This window comes from Accipiter gentilis, chromosome 12 (assembly GCF_929443795.1).
Source record: "Accipiter gentilis chromosome 12, bAccGen1.1, whole genome shotgun sequence".
Taxonomy (NCBI): domain Eukaryota; kingdom Metazoa; phylum Chordata; class Aves; order Accipitriformes; family Accipitridae; genus Astur; species Astur gentilis.
The window spans coordinates 24,523,849-24,537,239 of NC_064891.1; the positions used below are offsets into that span (position 1 = coordinate 24,523,849).

The 13,391-nt window shown below is 44.0% G+C and overlaps 1 protein-coding gene across 1 annotated transcript; it reads right to left on the reverse strand.

The window, feature by feature from the left end:
• Positions 1 to 932: 932 nt before the first annotated feature.
• Positions 933 to 11,776, reverse strand: LOC126045035 (uncharacterized). Its single transcript, XM_049815577.1, has 3 exons — positions 11,422 to 11,776; positions 9,120 to 9,431; positions 933 to 1,219 (listed from the first exon to the last, which is right to left on the reverse strand). Exons 1-3 carry the CDS (start codon positions 11,774 to 11,776, stop codon positions 1,104 to 1,106), a joined length of 783 nt encoding a protein of 260 aa, XP_049671534.1. The 3' UTR covers positions 933 to 1,103.
• Between the last annotated feature and the right edge of the window lie 1,615 nt (positions 11,777 to 13,391).

Below are 13,391 nucleotides of genomic sequence, written 5' to 3' on the forward strand. Positions count from 1 at the left end.
GCACAGATGAATGAAATTAAACTCGTGATATGCTATAGTACTTTATTTAAAAAAAAATCAGCAGTATGCTAGCACTTGGAAAGCTTGCAAAAATTCTAAGCTGGACTTTATATGCTGCAGCCATGTTGTCCTGAATGAGTATCTGGAATTATCATTCATTACTGCTATCTACTGCAGAGTTTCACATACATGCTTAAGGATTGTTCCACTGCACTGGTGCTACAATTCTGATAAATGCAAAAAAGCCCCAAAGATACAGAGTTTTTTCAAAACTTAGTCTAGTACGTCTGATAAATCCTAAATTCATACTGAAATTTTCAAGAGAAAACATGCCTGGGAGACTTTGGTATTTAAATTCATGTCTGGAAGGCTAGAGAGATGTTCAATAGGATTGTTTTAATCAAGGATCTGCATCAGATGAAGAAGCTGTACACTTCATATCAATGAAAAATGCCAAAGGAGGAGGAAAAGAGTAGAAGGTTAGCAATGCACATCTTTCTTTATTTCTGGTCCATTTAGGAATGGCCTTTTTTCATATGGGAGGAGAGATGGGAGAACATTGCAGAAATAATCGCACAGTTGTGATTATTTAACAGATGGGTAGGCACTGGAAATCTTTAGACAGAGCTTCACGAATCGTGGCATGTGCCAGTGGTGGCACGTAGACCACTGCCAAGCAGCATGCCGTCCAGGAAAGAGCCAAGAGCTGCTGCTGCGGTGGTGGCTTTCAACAGCAACTTCAGCTATTGCATTTCCTCCTCTTTAGGCCTGGCCAGGGTCCCCAGAGCACACTACCAGAGGTCTTTGTATAGGTACTTAGTAAATCCTCCTTTGGTTAACACTGTATGTGTGATCCACTTCCAGATACCTCACATATCTGAAGGAAGATTAACAATCCAGGCTATTCCACGTTCTACACTTAAATAATTCTGAGGTAAAATCATTATGCCCAAGGTAGGGTGGTTATTTTCAAGTATAGCTAATGTTGCACTACAATAATATTTTTTATTATTCTTAATTAAGACTCTTGCCTTTTTTTAATTCTAATTTTTTAATTACTCTGTCAAATTCACCACTAATGGGTTCCCTTTATCATAAAAAAGCTAGCTTTCTTCTTCATGTTTCCATTCCTTTGTTATGTTCTTATGAGCTTGCAAATCTGTAAGCACTTTTCTCCATTTGCAGACCAATGCAGGGAGGTCAGGATGTTTATAAGGACCTGGAATTCCAAAAAAAATTCATTTTGTATTTTAGTTTTGATTATTGCCACTTAAGCATAATGACAACATCCATCCAGTTAAAGGTTCAGTTTCATTGGAAATTGCTTTTTTTTTTTTTTTCAGTGAGCCACTGCTAATCAAAAATGTATGAGCAATGTTTTCATAAGTAAAAAAAATAGTAAAATAGTCTCATAAGTAAAATAAAATAAAAAATGAAGAGTGAACAACTTTCTATTCTAACATGGCCATCTGTCATTTATAAAGACATCACCCCATTAACCTGTCTAATCAACTCCATTCTTTTTTCAAAGTTGGTTAAGTAAGTTTATGAGGAGATGTAGATGTTCTCTTGATTAAATCTGTTGTAAAACGGCCTCCCTGGTGTTCTGCTTTGTGTGCATTTACACATATAAAGGTAATTACAAGTACATATCACTACTGTAAATTCCATGCTTGTCATATTACAGTACATGACATTTTCATTTCCTCCTGGTGAAAATGAAATCTGATCTTTTCTGTTCAGGCAATAACAACCAATTAGAATTTGTTATTATTGTTTGTCCTAAAGTGCTCCAAGTCATGAGGTGGTTTCCTCCTAGGCAGTTGAATTTATAATGTGGAAAAAAGGGGGTTGACATGTTGCTGTACCACCTTCAACCATTCCCTCTCAAGCCTGGTTATTCCTTCAACAAACTGGGAGATCCCTATGGAAAACCCACAATGTAGGGAAGAATATTACTGAGCTCAAGTTTAAAGTGGAGAGTTGAAATAACTGATTCTCCTGAGCAGAAATTTCTGAAGTCTGTCTCTGACCTTCCCTCCCTGACATTTTGCTTTTACCGCAGGGACCAGAGCTTAGTTCTCTTGCAAGCGAACATAGCTCTGCAAAAGTCAGCGTCAGTTAAGTTACATCAGTTCTGATGCAATGTGGTCAGCTGTCTTCATCGGGATTTCTTCAGTGCCTTCAGATTCTACCAGTAAGGGGGAAACTATTGGAAACTGACCCTTTGAAGAACTGCCCAAGGAATGAATTCAAATAACTGCACTATACCTAGGAACCACAATAGAAAGGCTTCTATAATATGCAGTCAAAGTATGTAAATAGCCGAAATTCTGAATATGTTTTAAATGCTTTACTATTCACTTCGATAAGTTCCAAATAGCTTATATTTGATAAAATGCCAGTTTTATCACTGCCGATTTCAGCATCTGGATAATTTTTTTATTGCCTGAATCTTCTTTTATTGAGAATAAAATACGTGTCCTCAAATCCTGAGATGAGTAGATTTACATGTAAGGAGAATTTTTGTAAAGACCCTTAAATGGTGATGGAAAGCACATGTATTTTTAGAGGAGTACTAGCCGCTTCGTTTGAGAACCAAATCTCTACATTATATGTGAAATCTTCCCTCTGGAAACTTTCCTCTCTAGAGGTAACTGCAGAGACAGGCGACACACAAATGCACAATGAAGAGAGGAGGAAAGATGATTCTATATCATATGTGGAGGGAGAAAGGGTTAAAAAAGAGCAAGCAGTTGGAATTACGTCGTGACACATCGTATGGTAGAAAGCAGATGACAACTTTTGGGGTGCTCCATTTGGAAGATGAACATAGGTCTGCTCTGTTCTCACTGAAATGCCGTGGAGGAGGCTGCTAAAGAATTGGCTGGGAATTATTACAACTCAGGGAGTGGCCAGCACATCTCTTGACAGATTTCAGAGTATTAGAAATTCAAAGGCAGCCTAAAAATACTCAGGAAAAAAAAAAATACCCACAACCATGTCTCAAGCACAGACACAGAAGAATGGAGGATTTCTTTCTGAATCTGGCTGGCCACTTTTTCCTCTTTACCAATTCATAAGCACCTGTAGCATAGTCACAGACATAAAATGGCAACTGTTTCATCACCTTTTTCTCTCCTTGAAGAAAACTGACAGTTTGAAAAACAAGGAGTAACCTTATGCCACCTTCTCAAGTCTGAAGGCAACTGGATGTCATACCATGAGGCAGCTAAATTCTAATCCAGTGTTGGCAATTTTAAAAATTGAGTGGTTTTGCCCAGTTTGATATGTACTCTACTGGCTCTTGCCTTACAATTTTTTTTATTTTTTTTTTTTCCTGAAAAGCCAAGGGAGCTAGTAGTAGCAGTAGCAGAGAGTGGAAGCAGCAGTGGCAGACGAAAAACTCTGAACTTCAGCTTATTCAGGCAGCTAACAGTCAGGATCTCATGGGAGGGTGCTCTGAAGGGCAAGGGGCCACAGAGAGCTGGTCACTCTTTGAGGGCCGCCTCCTGAAAGCACAAGGACAGTCCATCCTGAACTGCAGGAACATGGATGTGCGTAGCCAGACTGGCTGAACAGGAAACTCCTAACTGAGTTCAAATGCAAAAAGGAACTGCATGGGGCTGGAAGTGGGGATGGGCTGCGCAGTAGAAATAAAAGTATTGTGGATATGCAGGGATGGAGTTGGGTGTTACGTTCTGTTACGTGTTGCCCAGTGAGGCTGTGGAGCCCCCAGCTGTGAAAATTTTAAAAACTTGAATGCATAAGACCCTAAGCAACCTGACTGAACTTTGAAACTACACTTACTTTGAGCAGGAAGCTGAAGCAAATGGCCTCCTGAGGTCCTCTCCAACCTAAAGTACTCAATGAGTCTATATTCTTCATAGAATCAAGAGTTGTACAGTCCAACCTAGACCAGTTTGCTCAGGGCACTGTCCATCTGAGGTTTTTGCTATCTCTACAGAAAGGCTACTCGCAATTTTAGCTTAGACATATGAATTGAACCTAATTTAAACTTAATCCCTACGGTTTCATTTCTGGCAGTCTTTCTTTTCAAATTGTGTGAAATATATGTACCACTATGTGGGTTTCTTTCTTGGAGGGGATGTCAGTTTTCAAAGCAGAATCTGCATTGTCATGAGGATTTTAAAGATGAAATCAATTAACAGTCTGATTTAATGTAGGCTAAAATTGTTTTTCTAAAGAAATACAGACCAGAGGCTACCTTTTAGTTGTTTCTTTCTATGTGTATAGACAGTTTATAAAAGTATAATGTGGTATTTTGAAATGAGGGATACTTCAGGACATTGTTAATGATTGTCTCGTTTTGAAGATTGGTAATTATAAAAAAAGAAGTTTACAAATATTTTCTGATACTCGGTCATATCAGAGGAAAAAAAAACATGTCTTACCATAATGAAGGATACACGATAGGAGAGTAGCAGTGAATTTCTACAACATTCACTGCACTCTTTATTGAAAAAGTTATATAAATGGGTCTAAAAATATTTATAGTAGGGAAGTGGACTAGATGACTTCTTGATGACACTTCCTGTAAAATATTTCTGTAATTTCTTTGTCAGGATATCACATTATAACAGATGTGAGCCCAGGATTAAGAAGTCTTTCTGCATAAACCCATGCCTATTGAAATGCACTGAGGTATCTTTAGTTAGAACAGCATATTTAGCTGAAAGACATCTAAAAAAGAAGGGCTAGGTGCAGAAATAAAGGTTTACATGTTCTTGTAGTGCAGCTGGACTGGTTTTGATGAGAATGCCATGGGTGGTTTTTTCCCCCTCTTTTCGAGTACACTTCCAGGAGAATGGCAAGGGTATTTATCCATTTCAGAAGGATCTCTTTTTCAACTTAAGTTTGTACCTTAAAAGGATACAAAATTAAAATAGGTGTTATCATTCAGTTACATATAACCTCACTGTTTGAATTCATAAATACTGCAAATGGGAGTCTTGCTTAAAGAAAGGAGCAAAAATTAAATAAAGGGTTTGGGATTCAGCTGTAGAAAATAACTTTAAGTATCCACACGTTTTTAGAGGCTTGAATCGCAGTGTTAGAAGAGTGTGAATGTTGTTAGGGACTGGATATAGTATTATTCTAGTGATAAATCTATTTTCTGCTTTTTGAAAAAGAATTTTCCACTAAGACTATGACTGCCAGCTTTCCTACACCATTTGCTACCCTCAAATATTTTGGAGGCTCCCATCATCTTAATACAAGATGTAAAAGGGATGATTTGGCCCTGGGACCATGTATGTGCCAGTTACTACGACACTTCAGACAGCTGGTAGTCTGAAGATCACAATTTGAAAACCCTAATGTGAGCAAATAACCATGTTCTCCACTTAATTAATTTAACTAACCACACTGTAAAATTATACCGCAAGCCATTCATGACCCTTGAGATGAAACATGTTACTCTTCAAATAATGCTTTACAGTGAAATATTTATTCCTTGAAGGGAAAAAAAAATCACAGAAGTATCTTAATTTAACTGTGGTATCTGATCTTTCATATTTTTAACATATCTGCCTAGTAGAACTGATGATTGGGTAAATAGACATTCAGCCATATGGCCTTTTAGACAAAAACTTTTAAAGTCACATTTTCTTAATTTGAAGTGGGTGATGGATAAAATGCATGAGGAAAGTCAGATTTTTCTGCCAACTACAGCATAGTGGAAATCTTCTTGCATAATGAAGTGTTAACTAAGTCATGCTTTTGCAGAATGATTTAAAGTGTGATTCCACCACCAAGAGACTGTAAAAAAAGCAGGGCTCCATGGCGTCTCAGTAATTTCAGCACAAGATATGCTGAGTTTGCAAGGAAAAAAGGTGGGAATGTTTCATTTGGGAATTTTTCCCCTCCTAATTTCCAGTCCCCCAACCTCCTCCTTTGGGCTTTTTACATCTCATGCATCATTAGCTGGAATAAATTATCATCAGACTAAGTTGCATGATTAACTATAGCTGAGTTGGCAGTAGAGGGAGAGAGACTTTATCCTGCACCATAGGCAAATTTGGTGGGAAATAACCGATAAAGAAAATACTCAATCACCTCACTAGGGCACTTTTACAAAATAATCTTTTGTAGAAGAATCAGAGCTTTAAGAAAAGCATAATAATGAGATAAAACAACCTTGTATAAAAAGATGCATGATATCCCAGTTTCGGGAAAACTCACTACAGTCAGAAAATTACCAGGTTTATGGATACATTTCAGACTGTTATATAAAACACTGGCGGGGGGGGGGGGGATCAGAGAATTGAGAAACAAGCAGATAAATAAAATCTTGATAATCAATTATTTGCTTAGAACAAAAAAATAATGTAGAGAGAATAGATGTGCAAATAGTTTACACAGAAATGTCCTAAAACAGGTAAATCTGAATAATCCACTGAAGTGTAATCTAAAAGGGCAGAAGATTATAGAGCACAGGCACTATCTGTCTCATCTCCCCCCCCCCCCCCCCCCCCCCCCCCCCCCGTTTAATTTGCAGAAGTAAAAAATTAAGAGGCAGCATATAACATCTGGTCTCTATTCCCTAAAGAGACCGGACTTAACTGTACTTTATATAGAGAGACCATGATTTTTGTCTAAACAGCTTTCTGCTCTTTAAAAACCTCCAACTATAGTACGCTTAGTATCTTGGCTCTGCCTGTGCAGAATCTCTCCAATCCACCCTTCAAATCAGCTGCACTAGCAGAAGGAAATGAACGGTGATTTTCTGGGAGGAGGGCAAATATGGCCCATTGGCACCTCCTTTTCCTGCCCCTTCCCCACTGCTGGGGCAGGGGGAGAGCCACAGCAAAAGGCTGTGACTACAGCAAGTAAGACAAGAGGTGAGAGGGGCTGGAAGGGCAGTGTGCTACCCTGTTATTATGAATGCTGGGAAGTGATCCATGCTAGCAGTAGCTTTTTCTTTGTAATTTATGTGTTATGCCATGATGTTTTGCTACAGTGGGATTCAAACTATTCAAAGTATTTTTAATTAACGAGGACCCACAACGGAAGAAAACTGTATTTGTACAAGGAAATAGGACAACACAGAGGTTCTCATGTGAGCCAGGGTTCTAAGGAAAATATTGTCAATGAGGCATAAGGCTGCCTGCATCTGGACTTACACTGTGGTGTAAATAGTTAGAGCTAGCTATATAATGTAAATTTGAAGCAAAATCAAAAGCAGAACATTAAATAGGCTATAGCAGTGCTATGAAAAAGCATATACACACCAAGAATGAACACTGCCTGGCAAAGCACTCAGACCCTGATTTATTCTGCCTAATTTACACCTGAACTGTTGACTAATGTTACTCCAAATGAAATTTCGGTTTGATTAATCTATTCCTTAATATCTGCTTGTTGTAGGCAAAAGTATAGAGTTATACAGAACAAACCTAAATATTTTTCCTAAATTAGAGGGTTTTATGTATAAAGTTAACGTAAGTGAATTTGCCGTGGAAGCAGGCCAGCAGGCTGTAGCACGCTGTGCAGAGATACGGAGTTGGTTTTGCTTTTTCGCTCTGCAAGTTATTTCTGTAGATTTACCTTGTCTATAAGATTTGCTAAACTGGAAGTGCAAAAACAGCTGTAGGAGTTATCTGAGAAGGGGAGAGGGGAATTTGAAACAAAGAGCTTGTGTTCTACTTTGCTTGTAAGGTAGAAGCAAAGGGAAATTTGGGGATAGTGTGTATTATGTATGTGTTATGAAAACTAAAACAAAAGGGAAGATTGCTTTTTTACATCTAGAAAGAATAATTTTCCTGATTTAGATACTAAGTAAATGCTAGTAATTCCTTCCTCAAACATGAATACATAAATAAGTCATATAAGAATACTTATTTTGTTGTGCAGTATATTCATAAATATTAGATAGGAAAAAGATCTCAGTTAAAGAAAGCAACAAAAGCTAGCGAGGTCTCTTGAGTTTTGCTTTTATTAAAATAAATCAGTAGTCTTGCTTGGATTCTTAAAAATAATTTATGTCCAGAAGTTAAACATGTTTCAATAAATTCACTGCATAGATCTTCCAAAGAAAAAAAGGCCCAATACTACAGTCAGATTTTTGGAGAAAGTTTTCTTGGTTTCATTCTGGTGGGTTAAAAAGTGTATGTTAAATAAAGCATGGTTTCTGTTGATTACTTGATAATAGTTTGTACAATCTGTGTATAAAAAATTGCAGGTTTCTGTCAAAGAGTCTGTTTTAGTAGGAACTGCTAGTTTTCACTGGTGGCTTAAAAAAAAAAAAAAAAGGTACCACAAGGGTAAATTTCTTAGGAACACTTTAAAAAAATATCTTTGACACATGTAGCAAGAATAAAGTGTTATTAAAAGGATGACAATTTAAATAGAATTAATAGAAATCCATTTTGTTTAGACTAGAAACCTGAAAGAACAAGACTGAACAAGACCCTCATGCCACTTTTTTTAAAAAACAGTCATACCCTGAAGTGCTGACTGAGCTGTATGCTGTTAGCTCTTCTTGACTTTGAAGGTGCCCATCACTTTGTCTGCGCTGTGTGACAAGAATAGTGACTTCTCCTTTCTTCTAACCTGTAGAAAGATCCTTCAGACTGATTTGATTTAGGGACGCTGAGAACAGACAAGTTTCTGATACTTAAATTGTCCTATCTTATGTAACAATTAGTAGAAAAGGGTACTACAGAACCCCTTCTGAGGAAACTGATTGCAAAGGCCAGTAATGTTGGGTGGTAGAGATAAAAATCTCGAAATGGTTAAGCAGTTTCATGGGAAATGGAGAAAGCTAGCGAAGGAGACAGGAAATGTTGCTTCCTCTATGTTTCCAAAGATTTACAGGGAGCTACATAAAACGTCCTGGCTTCTTAATTATGAAACCACATTTACTCCCAAGTGGGGGTTCCAACCCCTTATAAGGAGGCAAATATTCCCTTTACCCACAAAGTCTTCCCCCTACAAATAGAGATGCTAGACCTTCATAATTAAAGTGAGAACTTCTTTCCACATATCTTTCAAACCCAGTTCTACTATGGACGGACATGTCTTTCTTAACCAGTTCTGGCCATAGGAAATTATTTCATTTTACAAAGTGGATATAAAAACCACGTTGCACAGCTCACCTCCTCTTCCTCTGTCTCCTGCCAGTTGCCGGGCATCTCCCTTGTGGACCAGTCTGATGGGACAGCGGACAGGAATACATCCCCTTCTTTTACAGTCTCTGGTGAAGTCACCTTGCTTGGGGTGGTAGCAAAGTCTAATGATCCTTCCCCTCTGCTCAGCACTGGCAAGGCCACACCTGAAGAACTGTGGCTCAGCTTTGGCCAGCAGCATGTCCCTCTTGTTACCGGCTGGAACTGGCTCCATCCACCATGGGGACAGCTCCTGGTATCTTCTCACAGAAGCCATCTCTGCAGCACCACCACTACCAAAACCTTGACACACAAACCCAATACAGAAACACAGAAAGAAAATTTAAAAAGTGACAGGCAAAAAGAAATAGCAGGAGGAATTCATCAATGATCTGGATGAGGGGATCGAGTGCACCATCAGTAAGTTTACGGATGACACCAAGTTGGGCAGGAGTGTTGATCTGCTCGAGGGTAGGAAGGCTCTACAGAGGGATCTAGACAGGCTGGATCGATGGGCCGAGGCCAATTGTATGAGGTTCAACAAGGCCAAGTGCCGGGTCCTGCACTTGGGTCACAACAACCCCATGCAGCGCTACAGGCTTGGGGAAGAGTGGCTGGAAAGCTGCCCGGCAGAGAAAGACCTGGGGGTGCTGGCTGACAGCCGGCTGAATATGAGCCAGCAGTGTGCCCAGGTGGCCAAGGCGGCCAACGGCATCCTGGCCTGTATCAGAAATAGTGTGGCCAGCAGGAGCAGGGAGGTGGTTGTTCCCCTGTACTGGGCACTGGTGAGGCCGCACCTCGAGTCCTGTGTTCAGTTTTGGGCCCCTCACTACAGGAAAGACATTGAGGTGCTGGAGCGTGTCCAAATCAATTAGGTTTGTGTGGCAAGGTTTTGGTAGTGGGGGGGTTACAGGGGTGGCTTCTGTAAGAAGCTGCTAGAAGCTTCCCCTGTGTCAGATAAGAGCCAATGCCAGCCAGCTCCAAGACAGACCCACCACTGGCCAGGGCCAAGACCATCAGTGATGGTGGCAGCGCCTGTGTGATAACATATTTAAGAAGGGAAAAAAAAGTTGCTGCGGCACAGAAACTGCAGCGAGAGAGAGGAGTGAGAACATGTAGAGAAACAACCCTGCGGACCCCCAGGTCAGTGAGGAAGGAGGGGGAGGAGATGCTCCAGGCGCCGGAGCAGAGATTCCCCTGCAGCCTGTGGTGAAGACCATGGTGAGGCAGGCTGTCCCCCTGCAGCCCAGGGAGGTCCATGGTGGAGCAGATCTCCACCTGCAGCCCGTGGAGGACCCCATGCCGGAGCAGGTGGTTTCCAAAGGAGGCTGTGACCCCGTGGGAAGCGTGTGCTGGAGCAGGCTCCTGATAGGACCTGTGAACCCGTGGAGAGAGCAGCCCACAGTGGAGCAGGTTTTCTGGCAGGACTTGTTGACCCCGTGGGGGACCCACGCTGGAGCAGTGTGCTCCTGAAGGACTGCACGCCGTGGAAGGACCCCATGCTGGAGCAGTTTGTGAAGGACTGTCGCCCATGGGAGGGACCCCACAGTGGAGCAGGGGAAGATTGTGAGGAGTCCTCCCCCTGAGGAGGAAGGAGCGGCAGAGACAACATGTGATTAACTGACCTCAACCCCCATTCCTCATCTGGAGGTGATAGGTAGAGAATTTGGGAGTGAAGTTGTGCCTGGGAAGAAGGGAGGGGCAGGGGTGGAAGGTGTTTTAGTTTTGCTTCTCATTACCCTACTCAGGTTTGATTGGCAATAAATTAAATTTTCCCCAAGTCGAGTCTGTTTTGCCTGCGATGGTAATTGCTGAGTGATCTCTCCCTGTCCTTGTCTTGACCTATGAGCCTATATTTTCTCTCCCCTGCCCAGCTGAGGTGGGGAGTGATAGAGTGGCTGCATGGTGCTTAGTTGCTGGCTGGGGTTAAACCAGGGCAGCAAAGCTGGTGAGGGGCCTGGAGCACAAGTCTTGTGAGGAGCGGCTGAGGGAACTGGGGCTGTTTAGCCTGGAGAAGAGGAGGCTGAGGGGAGACCTTATCGCTCTCTACAACTACCTGAGAGGGGTTTGTAGCGAGGTGGGTGCTGGTCTGTTGTATCAAGTAACTAGTGATAGGATGAGAAGAAACGGCCTCAAGTTGTGCCAGGAGAGGTTTAGGGTAGCTATTAGGAAAAATTTCTTCACCGAGAGGGTTGTCAAGCACTGGGACAAGCTGCCCAGGGAAGCGGTTGAGCCACCATCCCTGGAGGTGTTTGAACGACGTGTAGACGTGCCGCTTGGGGGCCTGACTTACCAGCGGATGTGGCGCTGTGAGGCTGACGGTTGGACTCGCTGGCCCTAAAGGTCTTTTCCAACCTAAACGACTCTGTGACTCTCTGAATCGGGACACGGCCAGGGAGCTCCCCGGGAGACACCGGATGACAGATCCACCGCCGCAGGGCCGCCCTTCGGCCGCCGGGCGGCGCCGGCAGCAGGGCGCACCCGGAAGGGCGGCGCTTGCCCGGGGGGCGGCACCGGGCGCTGCCGTTCCGCGCTCCGCAGGCCGAGCGCCGGCTGCGAGCAGCCGCCGACACCGCGACCGGCGTTTCCTTACCGGGAGGCAGCAACGAGGGCGGCAGCGTCCCCTGGCAGGCCCCGCAGCACCGCATTGCCGTTACCGGCGGACGGCGACGTGGAGCGCGGCCGTGCCTCCACGCATGCGCGCCGTCCCCCCTGCAATACCGCCTTTCCGTCGCCAGACGGCAGCGGTGAGCGAGAAGGGCGAGACATCGCGCATGCGCGGCACCAGGCACTCCCCTCCCCCCCCCCCCCCGGTATGGCTTTTCGGTGGCCAGGCGGCAACGGGGGGGGGGCGCTGGTGGACGCCACTGCGCATGCGCTCTGGGGCGTGGGGGAAGGCTGCAGAAAACCACGCGAAACTGGCAACAAAACCGCACCGGGGGCCGCGGCGGTAGCCAGGTAGCCAAGGCTACGCCTCGCCGCACGAGGCCGAGACCAGCACGGCCACCCGGCAGCCGGGTGCCGGAAAGCCGCTCCTGCCGGCATGCCCAGGCAGGCAGCACGGCCGGCCGGCGCCCCGCGGCCCCAGGACTACATTTCCCGGCATGCCGCGGGACGCGGCCCTGCCTGCTTTCTGACCCTGCTGGGACACCGTTGTCGTTCCCCGCCTCCCGCCTCGGGGCTTTCCCCCGGAGCCGGCGGTCGGTGGCGCGGCCCCGCTACCGGACCCAGAGACCCACCCCCGAAGTGCAGGTTTCACGGTGGTCGCCTAGCTCAAGTCTGCTACAGGTAGCTTTGCTGGGCAGCGTGAAGGGAAGTAAATACAGCCTGGTTTCAGAAAGATGCTGCTTTTCGTCCTGCGTTAACAGGTGACTGAGAAAGCTTGCTTTGCGGTACTAGGGAGGCAGTGCAGAAAAGCAGCGTCTCAGCCGTTTCCTTTTCCTTCGGAATACCTAAGCAAGGCAGACAAGTGTTACAGCACTAAAGGCAGTTCTTACATGGTAATTGCTCTGAGGTACGTAACTTACTACGACGCTCTTAGGTCCCTTTCCCACCTAAGGCGTTGAAAAATTCCTGTTTCTACTAGAGTATCACCAAGCTGCTGGTATAGAAGCACACCACAACGCTGCAGGAGCACTGCGGTGTTGTTTCTGTCCTGTTACTTTACTCGCTGTGGAGTTTTGTTCTCCACCTTTCTTCCATAAAGTGGGCAGCACAAGATGTGCCATCCCAGCAACTTTTTGGGGCTTACCTCAGCTTTCCCTTGTCTTCGTGAGCCAGCTGTGTTGGGATACGGACCCTACACGTGCCTCCAGTAGACCAGAAAGCCTGCACGCAGAAGTCCCCGTGCAGCAGCTGACCTTCAAATAGCTTCTTCCCAGGTGACACAGCATCTTGCACTCACCTGTCCTTAGACCGGTACTTGCTAGTACCGGGTGCGATACAGGGATCTGTGCTTCTGGGTCAAACATATACCTCCAGGGGTTGGCACAGTATTCCAGCCTCCTCACACCTGTGAGGATGGCTTTGGGCCTGCAGCCCAGAGAAGGAAACCTTTTTCAACTTAATCCATAAAAAAATAAAGACAGAAAATAACTACAGGTGGTAGGTACCAGTATTACTTGATATTCTTAAAATAAAAATGGCTGGTAGATGTGTATTAATGACCCCTAACAGTCTATCTCAGCACATCTGTATGGAGTGAATTCACGCCTCATTCCTTCAGGCCAGAAAATGTTTTTAGTCTCAAAATGAAGACTTAGC